Source organism: Protopterus annectens, chromosome 14.part0 (genome assembly GCF_019279795.1).
Source record: "Protopterus annectens isolate FY-2018-M chromosome 14.part0, PAN1.0, whole genome shotgun sequence".
NCBI lineage: Eukaryota > Metazoa > Chordata > Ceratodontiformes > Protopteridae > Protopterus > Protopterus annectens.
This window is the reverse complement of record NC_056748.1, coordinates 802,037,083-802,062,033: the sequence shown is the minus strand read 5'-3', so window position 1 is coordinate 802,062,033 and position 24,951 is coordinate 802,037,083. Positions and strand designations below refer to the sequence as shown.

At 39.0% G+C, this 24,951-nt stretch overlaps 1 protein-coding gene across 1 annotated transcript in view; it reads left to right on the top strand.

Moving 5' to 3' along the window:
* Positions 1 to 303, top strand: part of LOC122788734 (ribosomal protein S6 kinase alpha-3-like) — a 1,787-nt gene extending 1,484 nt beyond the window's left edge. The window contains exon 2 of the mRNA XM_044055627.1: positions 92 to 303. Coding sequence (XP_043911562.1) covers positions 92 to 303 — 212 coding nt within the window. The remainder of the gene's footprint in view (positions 1 to 91) is intronic.
* The last annotated feature ends 24,648 nt before the right edge of the window (positions 304 to 24,951 follow it).

The window sequence follows — 24,951 nt, the reverse complement described above, 5'->3', positions numbered from 1 at the left end:
TCTGATGGCAATGCAGCAGATGACAGCATATCACAGCCAGCAGGTCCATCTGATGACAGTGAAGCAGATGACAGCATACCACAATCAGCAGGTCCATCTGATGGCAGTGAAGCAGATAACAGCATACCACAGTCAGCAGGCCCATCTGATGGCAGTGAAGCAGATAACAGCATACCTCAGTCAGCAGGTCCATCTGATGGCAGTGAAGCAGATAACAGCATACACAGCCAGCAGTGGAATGTCAAGAAGATGTGGATTGCTGTCTTCCTCAACACCGTGAAGGATTTGAACAGACACCATTAATCAGAAATGGTAGTGATGAGGAACTCTTTAGGAGCCCGAACCATGCAGCAGAGGGCAGTATCAACATACCCACAGAGTGGGGCACTGTCATTGAAGAGCCCACTGCCATCAGCTTTGTAAGTGCCCATAAAATTCCAGGTGTGTTGGAGTTTTCCCTCTGCTTACTATTTGCCAAGCTTGTCAGCTACACCTTCCTTTACTGGCTACCACTGTTCATTCCCAACGTAGCACATTTGGATTCAAAAGGTGCTGGAGATATATCTACGCTCTTTGATTTTGGAGGAATTTTAGGTGGGATAATTGCAGGTATAGTTTCTAAATACATGGGAGGGAGAGCGACAACCTGCTGTGTGATGCTCACTGTAGCAGCTCCCATGTTGTTCCTGTATAACAATATCGGTCAGAATGGAATTGGAACCACAATTGCTATGCTGATTGTATGTGGAGGTCTGGTGAATGGTCCATATGCTCTCATCACTACAGCCATCTCAGCTGACCTGTTTCAGCTCCTGCTTCACATCTGGAATACATTTTGGATTGCACCTGGTTTCTACAACAAGCTTTCTGTACTTTTTAAGGGACCAAGATGGGGACCAGGAAAGCTATGACTGGGTCTTCCAGAGGAAATTTCCAAGGTTTGCTGTTCTTTGAAAGTAGAACTGGTATACCCGAAAAAGAAAAACAGTAATTCTTCAGATATGGGACTGATGCACAATTATCAGTACAAGCAGAGGTCATTGTCACCTTTTCATGCAAATGTCCGAGAGCAGCGAACAAGACATGGTGGTTACATTGGTGAAACTGGTGGTCTTTCAAGAGAAAAAGAGCGACCTTTGGAACATTACAGTTTGCGTGATGAGCGTAGCACTTCATACACACACCAATCTCATACACACCCCCACCCTCTCTCATACATACACCACACCTCACACATCTATACTACAATGCCTACCTTCCCACAACAAGCCCTACTACTATCTACCCTTTTAATATCCCTAACCTACATTACCCAACTTAGCCTCCACACTAATACATACCTACCTCTAACCACACACACCACCACCTCACACCCCCCAGATATATCCCACTCATATTCACAAATCTCTCCAGAACTTTACTCCTCCAGCCCATCCAATCTTTTCAAACTCTCCTTACTCCCTACATCACCATCTCCTCACCCCACTCTATCTACTTTCTCTAAGCCAACCCCCCCCCCCAAAAAACATACTTCCCTTTATCCTCTACTTTTCTTCAATCAGCTCCTCTCTCATATCTCACTCTCTCTGTCAGGTGGCATCCACCCTAACCCAGACCCAACCCCTACCTGTACCCACCCTAACCCAAGTTCTAATCAACACAAACACAAGACTATCCGCCTCATGACCCTAAATGCACAAAGCCTCCGTAATAAAATCCCCAACCTTCATGCCTGGCTCTCTTACAACCAGCCAGACATAACCGCTGTCTCTGAGACCTGGCTCAAACCCTCCATCAGAGATAATGAAATCCTTCCTCCAGGCTACCACATTATATGCAATGATAGAACTCATAGAAAAGGAGGTGGCGTAGCAATTATCTACTCCTCCACTCTCACTTTTACTCCATTGACCAACCCCATCCCAACATTTGCCAATGCAGAAATGACTGTAGGCTTTCTAAAACTTAACAACTATAAATCCATCTGCATCTGCTCTATCTACATCCCACCCGGAGACAATACCAAAACTCTGGAAGACATCCTCTCTTGGTTTAACTCAAACATCAAATATGAAACCTACATTCTTGGTGATGTAAATATTAACTGGACCTCCTTCCTCAAAGATACCCCATCTCAACCTCTACAATTTCACCCAACTAATAGACCGCCCTACTAGGCCAAACAAAGATGGTTCCTCCGGTACCATCTTAGACTGGATACTAACAACACATCCCAACCGTATCTTGAAAGCTGGTGTAATACCAGACCCCCTAGGCGACCACTTACCAGCCTTCACTGACCGCCTATCCTCACACATAGAAAAACAACACATTTTCAAACAATCCCGTAACCTATATTCCTTCAACCCCAAAATCTTCTCTGAATGCCTCAAGGTTAATAATTGGTCCCCACTGAAAATCCTTCCACTAGATAACGCCGTTGCATATTTTAACCAAACCTTCCTTACCTTACTTGATAAAGTAGCCCCTTTACAAACCAAACGTATCAAAACAAATTCCTGCCCCTGGCTATCCCAAGAAACTAAATTGATAATCACTCAGAGAAACAAAAAGTGGAAACTGTACCAAAAACAGAAAAACCCCACCACCCTCCAAGAATATAAACATCTTCGTAACCTGGCCAAAAAATCAATAACAAAAGATCGCAAAAACTACTACAGCAGTCTGCAATACAAACACTCAAACAATCCAAAGAAATTCTGGACATCCATCTCTTCAATACTCAACCCTGGTAATACTTTCAACCCCTGCCCCAATCCCAACCTCTCAAGTCTTGAAACGGCCACTAACTTCAATACATTTTTCATTGATTGTATAGCTAAATTATCCTCCACTTTCCCCAATCCATCCATCAATACTAACCCCTCACCCTGCACCCCAAACCCTCTCTCTCATCCCCCTCCTCCACCGCTATTCTCACTTAAACCTGTCTCCACCTATACTATAAAAAGACTACTGCAAAAGCTAAAACCATGCCGCAATGCCCCTGACAACCTTCCAGCAAATTTTCTTCAAATATCAGCCGAATCTATAGCCTATCCCATATCCATCCTCATTAATAGATCCATTCAGGAATCCTATGTACCAACCATCTGGCTTTATGCATACATAATTCCTCTCCACAAAGGTGGTAAGAACACAGACACTACCAACTTCAGACCCATAGCTATACTAAAGCCATCCACTCCCAGCTCATGCCCTACCTAATCCAGCACAAACTCCTCTCTCCCACCCAGCATGGCTTCCGCCCAGGCCACAGCACCATGACAGCCCTCATTTCCTTCTTCAAAACAGTCAACCTTCCACGTGAGAGTGGCAAATATGTATCTTCTCTTTTTCTTGACCTCTCAAAGGCATTCGACACTATTTCCCATTCCCTCCTCCTGTCCCAGCTCTCACACTTGCATCTATCTCCCTCAGCCCTAGACTGGTTCTCCAGCTACCATTCCACGCGCCAGCAGGCTGTACAATGGAAAGAGTCAACCTCCCCTTTCTTACCTACACCCACAAGAGTTCCCCAAGGATCAGTACTTGGCCCTCTGCTCTTCAACTTATTCATTAACAACTTTCACCTCTCCATCCCTGAAGCTTCAGTCATCCAATAAGCAGATGACTCCACTATCATCTGCTCAGCCTCCTGCCCCTCCAAACTTCTACTTAATACCCAAACAGCCTTCTCCAAAATTGAATCATGGATGCAATCGCATCACTTGGCCCTAAATGCCAACAAAACAAAGCTAATGATATTTACTCCCACTAAAACTTCCCAGTTCCACAAAGTCCAATTTTCCATCAAAAGCCACAATAACACCCCTTTTGAAATCGTTCCTAGTACCAAACTACTTGGCATTACCATCGATGAAAACCTAAAATTTGACTCCCACATCCTCTCAGCAGTCAAAAAAACCCACCAGAAAATCGGCCTCCTCTACAGACACAACTACTACCTTACTCCATCCTCCCATCATACCCTTGCATCTACCTTCCTTCTCTCCTCTCTCTTGTACGGTGCTCCCCTATTCTCCAACCTAAAACTTGGACTCCGTGCTAAACTTGAGGCCTGTTACAACAAAATCTGCAAATTTGCAACCAATTCTAAGAACTCTTCCCATCACTGTCACTCCCTACACACCCTAAACTGGCTGGAACTCCACAACCACCTAAAGTACCTACAACTTACAACAGCCCACAAACTCATCTTTAAACCAGCAGGATGCCCCTCTCTTGCTAAATCTCTAACACCCTACACACCTACCCGTACCCTGAGATCCACAGGCCAAAACCTCCTGCATGTACACAAACCCATCCACCCAACTGGTAAACTACTACTATCCCACAATATAGCCAAACTATGGAACAATCTCCCCACACCACTACGTAATATACCTAACCACAACAATTTCAAATCCATGCTTCTATCCCCTCTCTCCTCCAAATGGGAATGTCCTTCACATGCTCCCACCTAAAACTCCCACACTACTAACTCCACACCTAAATCATCATTTCTTTGCCTACTTTAACTTAATTCAGAGATCTTGCTCAGAACACCTTTTCATAAATCTTTTGCATGCATGCCTCTGGCCTACCTTACTCATATTCTCAAACTTTCATTGTTTGTTTTTCTTATCCATTGTACCCATAATATTGTTTTTCTCTGTAATATTGTTAATTTGTATGTGTGTGTGTGTGTGTGTGTGTGTGTGTGTGTGTGTGTGTGTTTATATATATATATATATATATATATATATATATATATATATATGGGTCTACTTTACACAAGTCGACTTTCATATCGCCAAGACCATATGATCGACGTTTGAAAAGCCAGCCATGGGGAACCACTATTTCCGTACAGTGTGGAATGGGAAAATTTCCCTCTTCCGCACTGTAGTGGGATCTCAAATTGGTATATTTAAGTTACAGGTGGTGTGGGGGCCAGATCCCCCCCTGCTAACAGTTTTAAGGTAAGTGTTTGTTGTATTTTTTGTGTTTATTTTACATGGTCGGCTTTTCGAAAGTCGATCATGTAGTCTCAGCCATATGAAAGTCGACTTTGTGAAAAGTCGACCATGTAAAGTAGACCCATATATATATATATATATATATATATATATATATATATATATATATATATATATATATATATATATATATATATATATATATATATATATATATATGCATAACATGTTAAATGATTTACAGAAATTACATACTGGTTCCAAGAACTTCAGCATTTGTTGTATTTGTGCTCACTCACTCCTGTATGTAGGCGCTAGTTTACTGGCAGTTTGAACAGAAGAAACAACATTTTTCAGTTTTAATTTTATGTGAAAATGGTACTTGAACTTCATCTCTGAGGTATTAAATAAAAACAACAACCTAGTCTATGATTAGGTTATACTTTTTTAAGTTATTTAATACTTGTGGTCCAACTTGCTTTTCTTGAATTACAGATAACTGCAGCATTTTTTGTTTCACAGCCACAGAGACAGTTTCTATTTGGTATGTCAAGTAAGGAAGTTTAGGGTTGTTTAACTGAAACTGTGCGGCTTTGTTACTGTCAGCCTGATGCATAACACAAAACTACTGTGTGCATGTTAGGTGAGGAAGAAAACTGTCCTAATCAGTGCATGCAGAGGGTTTGCATGTGGTGACAGAGCCTATGATCTTTCTAACCTTGGCAGTGGTTAAAGATGAAGCAGTGGTAGGTGAGGAAAGGAGAGTGAATTACAATGCAGTCAACCTTACATAGGGTGGGGTTATAGGTGAAGTAAAGCAGGGCGTGCTTGCGGTGCTATTGGGGTGGTCTGTTTGTGTATTTACTGTGTTACTGGGCTGGTCTGTTTGTGTATTTACTGTGTTATTCGATTGGTCTACTGCATGTACCTAACTCAAAAATTGGTGATCTAAGGTATATCATTGCAAATGCTTGGTGTCTGAATTCCACTGATAGATTAAGGCATCAGTATCCAATAATATTACTTTCTTTGGCCTAACTGATGATTATGGCTTTAAGAAAATTCTTAACTGCTACAGTGGAAGTTGGTGAAGGATTGCAATTAACTGTTATAATAAGTTCTAGGATACCCTCAGTTAAGCAGCTACAAGTAACATCATTGAGATCAGGATTCATGCAGTCAGTAGAACAAGCTAAGAGATACACAGAATGCCCCTGGCATCCAGTATAAGCACCTTCAGGTCTCACTCTAGATGTCCAGCTAGGAAATTGTCAATATAAGCATAAAAGCTGGGTGGAGTCTAATTTTTTTTCTGAATATGACAGTACCATGTACTATTTTTAATACAGAGCTCAAATGGAGAATGTTTTTTTCTACCACCACCATTACTGCAGCAGTAGATGGAGAGGAGTTTGTTGTTTGTAAGTGGATGCTAATGGGCTTGGGTTAAGTTTATAAGTTCTTTGGTTCTACTAGGAAATCAATACATTAGAAGCCTATCCACTGCAAATCCCACCATTTGTTTTGTCTAACTATAATGGGCTAACTACACACCATGGGTGAATTTACATATCCCGATACAGTCCTCATGATTGATTTTTAAAGAGAGCTGTGGGAACTATTGTGTTTGATGGGAAATTGAGGTTGATCAATAGAAAAGAGGTTTGCTTAGGAAGAGATATTTATCATGCCAACAAGTTTTACTTATATTACAACACAAGTTTAGTTCTACAGAGTGGGTAATAGTGGTACTTCAGCTTTTTAAAAGATACAAGATGTTAAACAGGACTAAGGACTTTCACAGCCCTGTAGGTGCAGCAGGAGATCCTAGTAAGAAGCAGCATTGTGGCACTAGCTAGTTTAGGTCTGGAGAGTTTGTTCCAGTTTCTGTTAAGCTGATTTGATGGCAGCATGAATTTATATAGGCAGGCAATCTATATACCTGTTTTATTTCACAACCATGGAAACCTGAGGGTGCAGTAACAAGCAATATTTTGTACTTAGTAGTGCGGGTAGATTCCTGAGGGATTATGATGGTGATATTCTAGGGAGAGAGAGGGAAGTGCTACGGTTGTGAATATAAATAAATGATCACTAGGAAGGGCAGCCATGATGATCATACAGTGCACACATTGTCACTACACTACTGTTTAAATACTTACTTACTTACTTGTTAGGATAAGTTAGTTGATTACTTGTATTATTGCACTTAAGGCTTACTGGATTTTTTACATTTTCTGCTGTGCAATTTGGCTGCAGAATGGTAAGGGCTAAGGTTCAGAACCCTGTAACATGCCCCGCATTTATCAAAGCACCATATTGTAATTACAAAAAAAGCAGGTAAATGCATAGAGAGAAATCTGTTATTGCCTGTTGTTTCAGCTGGCATAATATGAAACAGCAGGGCATAACATTTTGGAAAATCTGATATTAACACTGTTTTAGGTATCATAATGAAATGACTGACACTGCAAAGCTTAACTATATAGTACTTGTTTAGAGTGCATTATCAATTAGTGAAAGAAGCAGCTACAGTTAGATTTTATATATGAGACCATGAATCAATATCAGTGGCAGAGCAGACTCACAATGAGACAGCGTTGAAAGTAGTTCAACAATGCTATCTGGGAATTTCTTGGAATACCTGGATCAGTTCCTGTTGCCAAATGGCAGATGCAGCATAGTTCATCAAATTGGTTGAACTAGAATAATGCTTTATGTGTATTAATAGTTAAAAGGGCCTCTGGAATTACTATTTAACTGTAGCCTTCAAACAGGCTTTGTACCTCTTGAATGGAGAAAGTCAACAGTCATCCTTTTGCACAAAGGTGGCTCATCTATAGACCCTGGAAACTACAGATCCATAAGTCTCACTAGTCATATATGAAAAGCCATGGAAAGAATTATTATGCAGATGATCACTAGAGATATAGTAAACCTCCAGACACTAGAGCCAACCCAGTTTGGTTTTGTCAAGGGCAGATCATGCCTACTCAGACTGGTGGACTTCTTTGAGGAGGTCACAAAACCAATGGATGAGGGCAAAATCATTCACACTGCCTACCTTGACCTGGCCAAGGAATTTGACACAATACCCCACATGGGCATTGTTGACAAACTCAAGAGGCTAGGTACAAACCCATATGTCACCCGATGGATAGCCAACTGGCTCACAGACAGGACCCAGGAAGTTAGAATTGGGGAGTCCACCTCTACAGAAAGGCGAGTCACAAGTGGAGTGCCTCAGAGACCAGTCCTTGAACAGCTCCTTTTTGGCATTTACTTCTCAGAAGTCAAGACCAATGACAGTGGTCTCTGGCTGACTAAATCTGCAGATGATTGCAAATTAGGAGCTGTCACTGAATCTCACACTGACACAAATGTTCTCCAGGAGGGGCTGACACAGACAAACAACTGGTGTCAGAGCCATGGACTAAAACTAAATGCCAAGAAATGCATAATAGTATACTTTGGGAAGTCATCCATCCTTGATAACTATTATATTGACAACACACCCCTTAGAGTTGGCCCAGTAGTCAGAAATTTAGGGATATGCATAGATAGTTATCTAGCCTTTGACCATCACTTGCCTACAGTGGTGAGGAAATCATTCTATGTTGCACAACTTATAAAGAAAGGTATGGCATCTAAGTCCACTGATGTCATTGTTCCACTGTATTCGGCATTCATCAGACCTATCACTGAGTACAATGCCCCCTTTGGTATGTACCTAACCAGACATATCCAACAACTGGAATGTTCACAGAGGTTCCTCACTAAAAGAATACACGTCATAAGTAAAATGTCCTATGCAGACCGACTCAAGGCCCTATCCCTGTATTCTGTCTCCTACAGGCATTTGAGGGGAGATCTATGCCTTACATACAGGGCATTCTCAAACCCCACTCTGATGGACCTCTTGCATATTCACAAAATAAACAGCACCAGAATTACCCATTCTAAAGACTCTAAAGCCTGTGATATAAATAGAACCTGCTGGAGAGACAGGTATGTACCCCAGAGACTACCCTGTCTATGGAACAGGCTCCCCATCCATGTGAAGCAGAGTTCCTCCCTAACACAATTCAAGTGCAACTTGGACAATTGGATGGGAAAACAGAAATTCATCCCTGGTTTGGCACCTATGTCTCTAGTGACACAGGTAACCTGTAAATGGTTCATTTTCCAGGCCCATGCTAACACTTATCAAGGGTATCAGAACTTGTCAGAGATTTGGGATGCATGGCTAGGCTTAAAAAGGCCCTTGTGGTCGTTAGCCTAGTAAACACCTATGAACCTATAAAATCTCTTTTAAAATCTCATATAGGATCTTATGTACTTACTAGACCATTGATTTGTGAGCATCTTTAGAAGCCTAGCCCTGAATTCCCACAGTAATTATTAGCCCTTAGATTTTGCAATATGAATCTTCAACGATAAAACAAACAACTATGCTTGGATAATTACATGTTTTCCCTATCCATGAGGGCCACTATTGCTAAACCAGGTGTGAATTTGTAGTTACCCATCCATTCATCCAAGTTATGTTTGGAAAGTAAGAAAAGTACTCTGCTTTACGTGGGGGGAAGGCAGCTCCATATAAGTGGTATTCTATGAAATGCATATTCTGTTAATCTTGTGGAAGAGATTAAGGTCTGTTAAGCAGGTGTTTCTTATACCTTTGGACTTCTTATACAGATCAGGGTCTGCTGAGGTGTTCAACATGAGGTAGAGGTTACCTTTCAATAAAGTGTATGATATCAAGAAGAGAGACAAGGCTTTAAGATGGTTAGTGAGGAAACATTGCGGTCCGAAAATAAACAACTCATAACTGGCCACATACCTAACAAAAGAACTGGGCAGTGCCTATACCCACATGCAGTTGCAAAACAGTGGAACACCCTTCCTGCTACCATAAATAGCATTGAGAGTCTTAACAAATTTAAGTCCACCTTAAAAAACTATCTGCTCAGTACTCATGAGTGCCACTGCACCTACCCAAAGAGGTAATCATTTATCCCACTGCTCTGAACCTTCATCTATCAACATAATAAATCCTCTCCAAACCTGTATGATACATAAGCCTTCCAAACTTAATTATAATATTTTCATACAATGTCTTCTCATTCTAAAACCCTAACTTAATTGGTATCCTGACTCTAAATCCTCTTTGTTTCTAATTCACCTTTAAAAAAATTAAAAATATCTGTTATCTGTGTATTGACTATGTTTTACCTAGTACTATGTATAATACATTAACAATCAAGGATGCTGTAAATGATGTGTGTACCTACTATGTAACTCCACTGTTTAATAGCTATTTTTAGATAATGTATGTTTGTAGCCTTTAGAATCTGTATGTACTTGTAATACTTTTAATATGTCTCATATATAATGTTTAGATGGAGCTATTCTCCCCGGGCTTCCACTGAAAATGGGTTCCTGACCCAGTCGGACTTTCCTGGTCAACAAATGTCAATAAATAAAATACACTGCAGCTGTGATAAGTGTTTCGAGAGCCACACCCCTAACACGACTGTTCAGTCTCAACCCCCATACAGGTTTTTCACCAAGTGAATGGAAAACAGCTACAGTTATTCCCCTGCATAAGGGAGGACCTTCCACAGATCCAGGCCGTTACAGACCCATAAGTCTGACCAGCCTCATATGCAAAGCCATGGAAAGATGTATCAAGGAATTAATCAATCAGGCCAAAGGGAACCTCCAAACACTGGACTTGTCTTAGTTTGGATTCGCCAAGGGCAGGTCATGCTTAATCAGCCTGATGGATTTTTTCAAAAAGGTCACTAAACCAATGGATGAAGGCAAAACAATACACAATGCATACCTCGACCTGGCCAAAGCTTTTGATGCAAATTGCACTCAGGCATAGTAAAAAAGCTAAATAAAGTGGGACTAAATGTCTATGTCACCTGCTGGAATGCCAAGTGGCTCACAGATAGGATGCATATAATCAAAACTGGGGAAGTTACCTTCACAAAGAGACCAGTCACTATGCTCCCAGGATTCTGTCATGGGACCTCTTATGTTTGGAATCTACTTTTCTGAAGTAAAAGCCAATATCAAAGGGCTCTGGCTGACTAAGTTTGAGATGACTACAAGCTAGGAGTAGTCAATGAACCCAGATAACTTAGCCATCCCGCAGGAAAGTTTGTCTCAAATAAATAATTGGTGCCAAAATCATGGACTGAAACTAAATGCCAAAAATGCATTCTTGTATCCTTTGGAAATTCATCTACCCAAGGGAACTACTACACTGACAATATGCCCCTAAGAGTTTACCTTGTTGTTTGGGATTGGGGAACTTATGTAGACGCTGACCTAACTTTTGACCAACACATAACTATTTTTGTAAGAAAGTCCTTCTATATTGCACAGCTTATCAGCAAAGGGATTGTGTATATATAGTTGTATGTCATTGCCTCCCCTTTACTTAGCCCTCATTAAGCCAATCATTGACTTTAATGCCTTCTTTGGCATGTATCTGTTCAAACACATGTGGCTACTAAAACACCCACAGAGATACCTTACTAAAAAAATACAAGGTCTGAAGAACATGTCCTACATGCTACATGTATTGACTGAAAGCCCTGTCACTGTAGTTGGTATCCTACAGGCTGCTAGGAGGTGACCTGTGTCTGGCATATAAAGCATCCTCTGATTCTTTACTAATGGATTTACTGAACATCAGCAAGTCAAATACCATCAGAAATATTCAGTCTAGGGCTGTAAACCTCTTCTGCAATATCAGCAGAATGGTTTGGAGGGACACGTATTATCTTGCAGAGGATACTGCTGCTATGAAACAGACTCCCCATCTACATAAGTTCATATTCAAACACAACTTAGATCTATAGATGGAAAACATAAAATTTACCTCAGGACTGCCGCTTTATCCCATGCATGGGTCCCCTCAAATTATCTATGGTACAATCCCAGTTATTATCATTAAGGGTGATATATAATTATTGACCATGAGATGGATAAAGCCAATCTATAACTAAATGGGATAGGTTATTTCTAGCATAAAAAGGGAATTGCTAAACTTCAAAGGGTCCTCAAGGGCAGCTAGCCTAGTACTTACGTATGAGAGGCACATACCAAAAAGGGGCAAAATACTCAATGATCAAGTGCCAAATTCAGAGGAACTATTAGGTTCCTGGATCTTGATGCTCTACCCTTAGATATAAGCTGTACAATGAAAAAGGACTTCCTTAAAACAGGGGATACACTGTGGGACAGTTCATTGTCAACACAGGTACACAGATCTCTAACTACTGGATTAATGTTCAGAGTGGTTTTGTCAATGTGATAGTTACAAAAGCAGTCATGCTAGCTGGAATGTTGTAAAGAATTATATGTCATCTGTATATGAAACAGATCTGCACAGATGCTTGTGTTGAGAAATGTATCTGTAAAGCTGCTTGTATTAAAATGTACCAAAAGTGGGTCCTGACTGTATTGCAACTGATTAAATACATATGTTTTAATAGAGGATACTGAGAGAGAAGATGTTAATCTCAGTGCAGCTAACTTTGAAAAATAGTAAGAAATTAAATTATTTAATTTAGGCCATAAAGATTGTATCTTACAGTTCTGATTGCAGCCAGAGACAAACTAGCTATGCTAGAGAATAGTTTAATAGCTCCTGTAGAAATACAGGAAGTGCTTTATGGTTTTTATAGCTTCCAGATGCTATAAGACATCTCAGCAAAGCTCTATGTGTGTGTATGGTAACACATATTTGCTAAATTCTGGCTCAGTTTCTAGCAATGGGGGTAGCATGGGAACCAGAATTCAGATGACAAGATGCATGTGATGTCATTCTGTAATCCATCACTAAAATGATGTTTAATGAAGTCTGAGAACTCTGTTTTTGGAACCTGACAAAGAAGGATCCCTCACCTACTTCATCTTGCCTTGCTCTAGCAAGTGAACTAGGGAGTTGTAATTATCTAGATCAGTCAGGAAAATATAGTGAGATTAGTTAAGTACTGTTTTTCTGTATCTGTGTAAATTTATTCATCTGTGTTTTACTATTTCCTGTGATTGAACCTCTGGTGTTTATTGTAAATGGATATTATGTATTTTCATATTATTTTATTATTAATTATTAAATATATTTAAACTTTTCATTGTGGCTGGTCTTTTTGAGAATATTTTAATCTCTGAGAGTACTTATATATATATTTGGTGACAACTCTAGCCATTCCTGAAAACCTTGCTGTTAGTTAAACTACTCTTTGTATTAATATTAATTTCACTCAATATAATTGGGTACCCTTGCAAGAGCCTTAGAGTAGCTGGCTTTGGAGTGTCTGGTGGTGGTGTAACTGCCTTATAGTCTGGGCAGAAGAGAGCATAGCTAGTAAATCTGTGTCAGGCTTTCCCAAGGGATGTGATTATGCATTTCTTGGTATTTAGTTCCAAGGTTTTGGCACCAACTATTTGTTTGGGCTAGGCCCTCTTATATGATTCTGATGTCCTCTGGGGAATTTAAGATGACACCAAATTTGCAATCATCTGCAGATCTGGACAGCCACAATCCCTTTACATTAGCGTTGACTTCCAAAAAGTAAATGCCAAAAGGAAGTGGTCCAAGGATTAAATCATGAGACACTCCATTAGTGATAGGTCCTTTGGAGGAGGAAGACCCACACACCTTACTTCATGTGTTCTGTTTGTGAGCCCATTTGCTATCCAACAAGTTACAAAAGGATTAACATTTTTTTTTTATTTTCTCCAAGTCTTTTGGGTTTTTAACACCATGACAGGAATGGACCCCATTCCTAAGTCAAAGTACAATTAAAGTTCATGAAACTAGTATTGTCTCAATCTTTGATGTCAGCCAGAAGTGCTCTTTGCAGCACTCACAATGTGCCTAGTAATGACTCCATCTGCAGTTCATATGGGGTTATATGTACTGGTAACATATCTAAATACAATTGTAGATTCTTTTTTAAAAGACCCATTATTCCTACTACTATTGGAACTGTCTGGGCATCTTTCTTCCACACTGCTCTCATTTCTGCCTGCAAATCCTGATATTTTATGACTTTGTCTCTCTCTGTATGCAAGTCACTGTAGTCACTGGGTGTTGCAATTTCAATGATCAATGGTACTTCCATCTTCTTTTCATGGACCATTATATCCGGTTTTCTAGCATTTATCTTTTGAACTTTTGGTAATGGGTGATACCATGTGATATAGACTTCTTCTTTTTCTATGATGCTTTGTGGCTCATGTTTCCAATGTTTTTCAGCCACTTCAATACCGTAATATTTGCACAATCCCCAGTTCAACAGTCTTGACACATTATTATGCCTTTCAGTGTACAGTCCTTCTGCCATTAGTATGTCACAACTAGCAGTGAGGGTGCCATGGTTTCCAATGCAGTTTTACAAAACCTACATTTGCCTGTTTCTCCCACATGTTCAATGGACTTTGTAAACCAGCATGTATGTACCCCACTATCCTGGGCCACCAATATTAACCTTTCATCTCTTGATTTGAATTTGCCTATCCTTAACCATTCCTGTGTTCATTCCTGATCAACATGAGGTTCTTCCACAAGTTTTCTATACTGGCAACTATATTTATACATTTTCCACATTTCTTGTTTTCTCATCTGTTCCTTCACCTTATATTCTTTCATTTTTGGCACATTCAGTTGCTTTCTGATTTTTATCTACTTCTGGATTGATTTCCATTCCTGATTGATGCCGATATGCTTCTGCTAGATTAAGCAGAGAAGTCATCTTAGATTTATTCAACTTATGTTTCAAAACTTTCACTGTGATCTTGTGAGGTCAGCAGATATGTGTGGAGTCTCACAATTGCAGATCTATACATGTAATCAGTTTCAAGGAGGCCCATCCCTCCTTCACATCATGGAATGTATAATCTTGGTGTGCACTGATTTTTATAAATCATTTGGGGAGCATTTTGGGGCCAGTCAATCACTCCAAAACTGTACGTTAGGACAGGAAGAGCAAAATGGTTTATAGCCTGGATTTTGTTCCTAGATGTCAGTGCTGTTTTCAGGATTACTTTAAGTCTCTTAAGTATTCCTTACTAAGTTTTATTCACATTTGTTCAGGTTTTATTGTTGATCCTTCATCAATTCCCAAATATTTGTACACTCCCTCTTGCTCAAATTCTTTTATATCACATTCTTGTCCCAAAATGATGTTTTCTTGGTGCTGCAGTTTTCCTGCTTTAAAGGTTGCTTTTGCACACTGCACATTTATCAAGACCAAATGACATACTTAAATCATCTAAAAAAGTTTTGAGAACTTGCAGTCGTGCTTTCAGTTCATCTGATGAGCTACACAGTTTTAAATCATCGGCAAAAAGAAGATGAGAAGTCTTTACACTTTATTGTTTTCTAGGAGCCAGATTATAGCCATAATCTAAGCTGTTAAGTAGACAGCTTAATGGGTTAAGGGCAGAACAGAATAATAGTGGTGACAGAGAATCACCCTGGAATATCCCCCTTTGAATTTTTATTCCTGGAATAATAATTTGTCCTTTATCATGGCTTAATTGCAAAGTGGTCTGCCACTGTTTCATGGTCACTGTAATGTAGTCAATCAGTGTAGGGTGTCTTATACATTTTTAGTCACTATTTTATCCATGAATGTCGGATACTATCAAATGCTTTTTAAAGTCAATGCATGCCATACTTAGATTCTTCCCCTTTTTACAGTTCTCCACTATGAGTTTATTTAACAACAAATGATCCTTTGCTCATTATGACTTTCTTTTATTGCCCTCTTGTTCTACTGCCATAATTGAGTTTTCTTCTAAATGACTATAAACTCTGTCGGCATCAATTCCCGTGTATAGATTATACATCGTCAGAAGGCAAGTTATTGTTCTATAGATTTTAGGGTAGCTTGCAGGTTCACTCTTAAGCAGTAGCATTGTTTTTCTTGTTATTAGCCAGGTTGGTATCTGTTCAGGGTGTACATATAAACAGTTAAATCATCGTGCAAAGATGTTAATATTTTTAACCAGAAGGTAGGTACTGCATCTGGGCCTGGGGTTTTCCAGTTAGAGGTTTTTCTTAACTTTGTTTCAATTTCTCTGGCTGTTAATTCATCCCATTTCAAATCCTGTAACTTTAAACTTCTTACTCTTTCTTTTAATTCTTCTATCCATTTAGTATCTTTATGTTCCACAGGATCTTCATAAATACTTCTCCAAAATGGATCTATTTCTTCTTTTTTTGGTGATCTTCCAAAATTCTTTTTACTTTGCCTCCCAATTCTCTGTAAAACCTTTTGGGTCATCAATAAATTGCTTATTTTGTGCTTTTCCTCTATATTTATCTGCATATCTTCTAAGTTTTTCCACCTATGCTAAGATTTTTAGTTTATTTGCAATAGTACATGATCCTGGTCTGTTCTAATATTGCACATTGTGTTTATTACATCTATCTTTCTTTTGTTGATATGTTCCCTCTTCTATAGTTTTCTAACAATGACACTTCTTGTCTTAATTGGTTTATAGTTTTCTCTCTTCGATACTTCTATGATGGTATTTGATTTCTCCCCTTCCTTTCCATAATTACTACCATGTGTTTTTGTGGCAGAACTTTATCAGTTATTAATTTAGCTGCACAGTGATATATCCTGTTTACTTCTGTTATATCGCATGAATCTCTATGGACAGTCCTAATTACTGTATTCATTTGTTTTATCAAATTTCTGACTTTTTGGGTTTTATTGACCTTCTGCAGTCTGTTTCCTTCATTGATTTTAATGTCTATCTACCTCTATTAAATTAAGCAACTCTTCTCTTAGCTCATTTTCTTCTAAACTGTGGGCACATTTTTTTGTTTTCCATTTCCTGTGGGCATTCTATACAAAGTTCTATAGCATCTTCCTGTGGCACATTCTCTTCAATTTCATCCTGTGCCATCTGTTGCTCTGTCATATGGGAACTCACTGGCCTATCACTCCTCAACATTGACTGCCTCAGAGTTTCCACAGTTTCCTGTTCCTTCCGTTGCTGTCTAGCTTCAAGTGAATGTTTATACTGGTTTCCTGTGAGAGGCTCCAAATTATCTTAATATGGCACTTGACCAATTGCTTCATGTTCCTCTGGTTTCCCCTTAATTTGGATATCCATTACTCTATCCTGTTGTGGTGCTTTCTGAGTTAGATTTTCTACACTGAAGCATTCACTTTGCAGGTACTCTATAACTTCAGTTTCTATTTCTTTAACTTCTCCATTACTGATCTCCTTTTCTACATTTCCTCTTTGTCTTCTTTTTTTGTATTGTAAAGTTTTCCATGTCTGGATTCCTTTGCCTGTATTTTTCTTCAAATATCTTTGGTGTTGCTCTTTTTGTATTGGTTAGTTTTACTTTCTCCTTTGCATACATATTACACCATATTAAATATCTTTTTCTTTCCCATGTCCATATTTCTTCTTCAGATATTTCTTGGTCTTCCAGCTTCTCCTTACTTTGGGGACTCGCTCCATCATGTTGTGATGTAACCTGTGTTAGACCTTCTACACCATATCTTTACTTCGCAGGCACTCCATAACTTCAACTTAAAATTTTTAACTTCTACTTTACTAATCTTTTCTACATTTCCTCTTTGTGATATTATTTTTTTATTGTGAAATTGTCCATATCTGGATGCCTTTGCCTGTATTTCTCTTTGAATATCTTTAGGGCTGCCTGCCTTCTTTATATTGATTAATTTGGCTTTCTTCTTTGCATAAATATTGCACCATATCAAATCTCTCTTTCTTTCCCATGTCCATATTTCTTTTTTATACTTTTCAAAAATCTCTAGGTTTTGTTGCTTATATGTTTGCATTTCCTCAGATGCTGCTTTTTCCAAACAGATCAAAGTTTCTTGTTTTTCACAAATCTGTTGCATTAATGAATAAAACATTTTATTTGAAGCTTCTGATAGTTTTTCTTATTGAAGTATTTTTTCTTTCCTATAATTTCTCTCTTAATCATTTTGTATATCTTGTGTCTGGAAATTCTGGGCTTTTTACATAACAGTAACAATGCATAATTTCTTTTTTATCCTCAATAGTCCACTTTATCATCTTTATGGCTCTTCGTTGGCCTATCAGTTTATGTGATTTTTTTGTGGACTACTCCTTCCTTGTACAACAGAGGGGGTCATCCTCCCCCTGGGCCTGGCATTGTAGGACTGAACCATGGGACACTACACTAGTGATAGTTCCTTTGGAGGAAGAAGACCCACCCACCCTTACTTCATGTGTTCTGTTTGTGAGCCCATTTGCTATCCAACAAATTACGAAAGGATTAACATTTTTTCCTGGAGAGTTTATTTATGATGTCTGAGCAAGGGAAAGTGTTGAACACCTTTGCAAGGTCCAGATTGGCACTATGCACTGATTTGCCCTCGTCCATTGCTTCAATGACTGTTTTGAAGAAATCAGCTAGGTTATGTAGGTAGGACCTGCCCTCGACAAATTCAAACTGTGTTGAGTCAAGAGTCTGTGTGTCACTTATATCTCTATTTATTAGTTCCAGAATGATTTCCACAACCTTACAGATAAGGATATTTAGGTTTACTGGTCTGTAATTACATGAGTCTAAGGTATTCCTACCTCTGTACAAGAGAATGACTGTTGCTGCCTACCATTCATCCAGCACAAAGCCTTTTTTGAGACTAACTCTGAGTAGCCTCTGTAGGAGGTCTAGCAGTTCATTTTTCAGGCTAGCCAGTAGGCAGTCTGGTATGTTAACTGACCCCATAAATGTAGTGCTCTTAGCCTTAGACAGTGCCTTGAAAATTTGTTCTTGGGAGATTTGAGATGGGAGGTAGATGTAAGTATTTGATCTGAACATACTGAAGGGGAGATGGGAGTGAAATCAGAACTGAATTTGTCAGCAAGTAGACTGGCTGTGTCAGCTGGGTCTGTGTACGTGGTTTAATTTTCTACTAGCTCTGTACAGTGCTGGACATTGTGTCTGAGATTTTTAACACAGTTAAAGAAGACTTTGTGGTTATCTGTCACCTAGGTGGCTATTTTCCCTTATGACTGTGTTTATTTCTTAGTGGGACAGATGCAGCTATGCAACTATTTACATGTGCATAGAATTTGGCAGTAAAGGATTCCACATTAAACAGTGGGATTATCAAGATGGATGGGCCTTCTGAATTTAGTCAAGTCATCACTCAGTTTTAGTAGATTAGCTTTTGCACAGTCCCTGAATATTGAGGTATTGGAAGATGCTTCTGGCTTTGGTCTACAGACAATGTCACTGACTTGTGGTCTGATTTAACCAGGAATAAGGTTAAAATATCCTAGGGGCAGAGCTCCCACATAATTCCAATATTTTATTTCTCCTGGTTGGGGTATGGACTAACTGGTCCAGGGAGTTTATATTTATGAAGAGTAATCTCTATGCATACAAAGGCAGGATGTATATGTCTCTCAGCTGAGGGTGGGATAGTTGAAGTCTCCTTAGAGAATGATATTTGGCCATATGGAGCCCATACTGGTTAGGTAGGTGTTATGGGCCAAGGGTGACATGGGGGGAGTCCTTTAATTAGCTATGATGTGATAAGGAGTTTTGTTTATAGCAAGTTGGACATTAAATAAAAATAAATCCCTTTATAACCAGGAATCACAGGTGCAAGAAAAAATCACCACATGGGAAACACAGGACTAATATTTACACTTTTTTCCATTTTATTTTTAGAACTTCTTCAGAATAAAATACAAATCCATTTCAACAAATTTAAATGATTTGTAAAAATGACATCACATATAACCTGACCAATCAAGTCATTTGTCAGTAAAAATTACCATATGCAACTGCCTAAGAAAAGTGTTTAAGTAATTAACACATTCTTGCAAACATGTTACAAAGACATGCATCTGGAATGTTTCTCCTCGGGCCTCCGCTGAAAACTGGCTTAGTTCCAAGTCGGAGTTTCCCAGTAAACAAATGTTAAATAAATAAATAAAAATAATACATTTCAAAAAAAATCCAAATAAATCAATAAAATAAAATAATAAATGGTTATATACATTTGTACTTTAACAAGCTTTTAACTGAATTAGTCTCGTTTAAGCCTAGTGCCACATCAGGACGCAAAAAAAAAAACATGCCATTTAAGCTCTAAAAATTCAATTAAACTGATCAATAAATGCACATTGATTAACTTTCTCCACTACAGAAAAATTTAATGTACGAAAATTAGAACAAACCATTCTGTGCCTCACAAGTGCATTATTGGGATCTTTATTTCTGATAGCTTGTACATGCTCACCTATCCTATAGCCTAACTTCCTAGTAGTTTCCCAATGTAAAAACTGTTGCACTTGCAAAAGCTTGCCAAATAGACTAAACCTTCACTTTTACAATTATAGCTTCTTCTTGCCATTAACATAAAATTAATATGTTCAAAAAAATAACAACTGGTAGAACTAATAAACCTACAATACTTACAATCCTGACAAGGAAAAGCACCAACAGGCACACTAAACTTGTCTTCCTTTAAAAGCTCTAATAAAAACTTCAAATTGTGTGTTTTCTTGAAAATAAACTTCAGTTCGTGCCCAGTCACCATAGAAAGATATTGAAGTCTCATTAGAGAATGGTATTTGGCCACAGGGAATCTGTACTAGTTAGTTAGGTGCTATGGGCCAAGGGTGACATGGTAACATGGGGGGGATCCTTTAGTTAGCAATGATGTGATAAGGGGTTTTGTTTATAGTAAGACGGGCATTAAAAAGTTCCATGTTTTATTTTTGTCTAATGAGTCTACAGGTGAGATTTTGCTTTTTAAGATTATAAAGTCATCTCTACCTTTAATGCCTACTTCAAATGCTGTGGGAATGTATGAGTGATAGGCATTGAAGTCATCCACTGATGAAGTGCTTTCACTGATCTTGAACCAGGTCTCTATGGTGATTCATATATCTATGTTTTCCAAGGTAAGCAGTGGTTTTAGGGTGTGGTATTCTTTGTTAGTATTGAGCAGCAATACCTTAATGCTGTCCTGATTCTATTTAGTTATGATGGAAGCTTTAGATGACTGACTCTACCTAAAAAAAGGCATTATGGGGTAGACAGAGTTTTAGTCAATATATGGAAGCCTTTGGGAAAGAGCTGCAGGCCATCCATGACAAAGCAGTTTGGACTGTTTACCATCTTTTCTCTGGCTGTTTTTTAAATATATATATATATATATATATATATATGGAGCCATTTATAATCTCGAAATACTGAAATGTCGAATTTCAGTATCTTGAGACTATAAACCCGAATGTTTAAAATAGCGAAAGTTCATAATTGCGAATTTGAATATCTCAAATTCGTGGTTATGGCCTTACGCTACATGATGTCCGGGATTGTGTGTTTATAGTGCGCGGTGCCGTGTGTGGATCTAGGTGTTTTGTTAGGTAAGTCAGTGTTTTGTAAGGGATTTCAGTGGGGGTTAGAGTGTGTTTGAGTACGCTGATATGTTTGATGTGTGTGTGAGGAACTGGAGAATGTGCATGTATGAGTTTGCTTTTGTTTCCTGTTTGTGCGATCTTGGAGTTAGTATATATATACATATATAAGTAGGGGGAGTGTAGGGGGGGGCGCAAGTTGTGTATGTGTGTGTTTTTGTCTGTATATGTTGTGATGTGGGTGTTGTGGTGTATGTATGGTGTAGTGTATGTGGTTTGTTCGGTGTTTTGAATTTCGCAGTTTTGGGTTCGGGGTTTTGTAGTTTCGGTGTTTTGTGGATTCGGTTTCATAGTTTCAAGACACTGAAATTCAATGTTTCAGTATTTTGAGATCATGAAGTGAATCTCTCTCTCTCTCTCTCTATATATATATATATATATATATATATATATATAGGTTTAATATCAAAAAGTCGAAATTTAGAAAAAATAAGGTATTAATTACCGAAATTAAATGCCAAAATTAAAAAAAAATACCGACTTTAAATAAGGCCGTAAAGCAGTGGTAAATGTCAAAAATGTCGAATCGCGACATTTCAGTCCGATTTGCGGTAAAACATCACAAATTTGTGATCCTGCTTAAAATTACAGTTTCCCTGTGTATGTGCATTAATTTTCCACATCAAACATGATTCCCTTCCTCAAATAGTGATTTCAATCACGTGCAAGTGCTCTTTAATACAAAAGATGCAATCCACATCCCAATAAGAAAAGTGTAATGATAACAGCAGAGGTTGTACTGTAATGCCACTGAGATGTAGCACACATTAAATGTAATGGCAGATATATCAGAATGAGCAATGGTGTGCCATGAATTGCACAAAGCCTAATGGTGTTAGGTCATCCCGTGTAGCCAGCAGGCGTTGTATCCCATGTTCTTTGTCAGATAGCCTACGTTTCTTCGGAGATGCTGGCACACAACACAGAAACTTCTGTTTAACATCCTTTAAATGGTTTTGCTCCAAACAAATGGCATGCAGCATATCTGTGATGTACAGTTCCTTTTTACCCAATAGAGACCTGTACAGTTCCTTTTTACCCAGTAGAGACCTCAGCCTACAGTGCCATCCTTCTACTGCATTCTGGCTCCTAGGGTAGCCCATGGTACATCTCAGCCTGATTCCAAAATTGGACATCAAAGAGTGGAGGTTGTCTCTCTGAGGTGGAACCCCTCATACCATACCATCTTGGCCTCCCTAAAATGTAGTTATTCTTGAAGAACTCACATAGAGGAACACCCCTTTCACCCAACGCCTCCTCAATAGATTTAAAAGTTTCCATAATGTGTTCCATGCGTATGAAAGCAAGTGCAGGTATCTGCTTACATATCAGTGCAAGTTTAGTATCTGTGCCATAAACCTGTGTCAGGTTAAGCTTCTGGATCTGCCTCCAGAATATTTGGCACAGATGAAACCAACATCCCTTGGCCGTACTGTTAGGTAGATGCTTCATTATGCTGTTAACTGCTCCCTTCTCAAAGTCACTTAGTACCATCCTGAGCTGGAAATTTAGATGAAAGTCCCCACATAATGCCATCAGAGTTTCCCAGAACTGATCATAGCACTCCTCGCATTTGGACGGTAGGATGGCATACACTACAGGTACTACCTTGCTGTTGCTGGAACCGTCCAAGCTGCAGTGAACAGAGTATACCTGTTTACACTCCCTGGTGCTAATAGGGAAGGTCCCATCAACAAGAATATACTCAGAACTGCAAAGCAGGCCTAGACTGCCCTCTGTAGTGAGAAGCACAACATCATAGGTATGTTCGCGGAGTGCACTGTGTTTAATGATAAAGTGGCCCTGCTTCAATTGTATCATCTCCGGGCTTAAATCTTTCAGACTTGCTAGGTTTACTCTGGGATTCATGCTGTTTCTATGCCTTACCCTACGTACACTCTGCTTAAGCGCATCAGTATTGCTCAAGGTGGTCACAGCGTCAGTGGATGTGGTTGCCAGAACCTCGGACACAATCCTACATGGATCCTCCAGAGTCTGTTCAGCATGCCTTTTAATGGCTTCCCGTACCCTAGTCTGCTCTACTCTGACAACATCTGGTGCGTGAAAATGGGCAATGTTTTTTAATAGCCTCTCCTCACCAGCACACTTCTCCATTATACAACGGCCCTTACACCTCTGCTTTGCCTTCTGAGTGCAACACCAGTAATTCTTCTCAGGGTTACTCTTCTCAAGGTAGTATTCATAACCATCCATACAAAGGATTGGGCAACCTTTCTGTGACTTCACTGTGCCATACAAAGTGCCAATAATGCCAGGATAACTCACGTTCGGTTGGTCTATCATTGTACCTGAGCACACCTACAAATCAACAACAGTACCGTGATTACTAACAATGAACGTCAATAGTACAATGTGATACAGGCCTGTATCACTTGTATATATCACAAGTATCACGTACACAACCAATGCCAAAGGGACTACAATAACAATGGAATACATCTCCTAATGGACAAACATTACTACACTACACTTACTGACAAGTACCATTTCCCACTACTATTTACAGACCTATAGAGACAGTCACCTAAGCTGATACATGTATTCTGGCCACCAAAGTCACTGTTAATCACTATAGAGAACACTATACAGGCATCAGGTACGCCTCCACAAGTACATAACAGCATGCAGTATGCTTTTCTAATGTGCACTTCACAACTTTAAAATTCATCCGTGTCAACTATATCGCTGTGTAATTCATCAAATGATTCATAGGGAATACCCCATACAGGTGACAGGAATTTTACTACTATTATGTAAGTAACCTTAAGTATAACTATACACACAGCTGTGACAGCACGCATACACAATATGCTGATGCATCTAGTGGCAATGTCAACCACAGAATACACTATTTGCAGAACAACTGATAAAAGTTCAACAACATATACACAGTTTATACAATTCATTACAGCACAATATTTTTCACTGTCACGTAACCCTAATACATTACACCTTATAGCTGTCACGTTACTATGCACAAGTAATACTGCCATCAGTATATTAGTAGCACTATGCTGTTCATACTGAGGTTTCATAACCGCATATGACACACTTCAGCAAAATTACTTTCATTGACATTAAACATTCAAACCACCTGCACACATCTCAGTTGTACTCACCCTTACACACTTCTAAATTATTCTCCTTAGGTCTCCAAATAATCCGCAGGCTATAAGGCGATAAAGCCACCTGTTGCACACTATACACTACTTCAATGAAGTTCTTTACGACCGTTAGCTCATTAATTGTGTCATCTAGTAGTCGCGCCCTATATTTTTGTTTTATTTAGTGCAAGGTGCAGATCTTCATCGCATCCGCGTTTTTGTCATCACAGATCATCGGATTTAATTGTGCACAGTTCAGTAGCTCAAATAGCTGTAGTCTGTGAATTAATGGATTTGTTCATTTAAATGTGCACTTACATGACTATTCGACATTCTGAACAACAATTACTTTTATG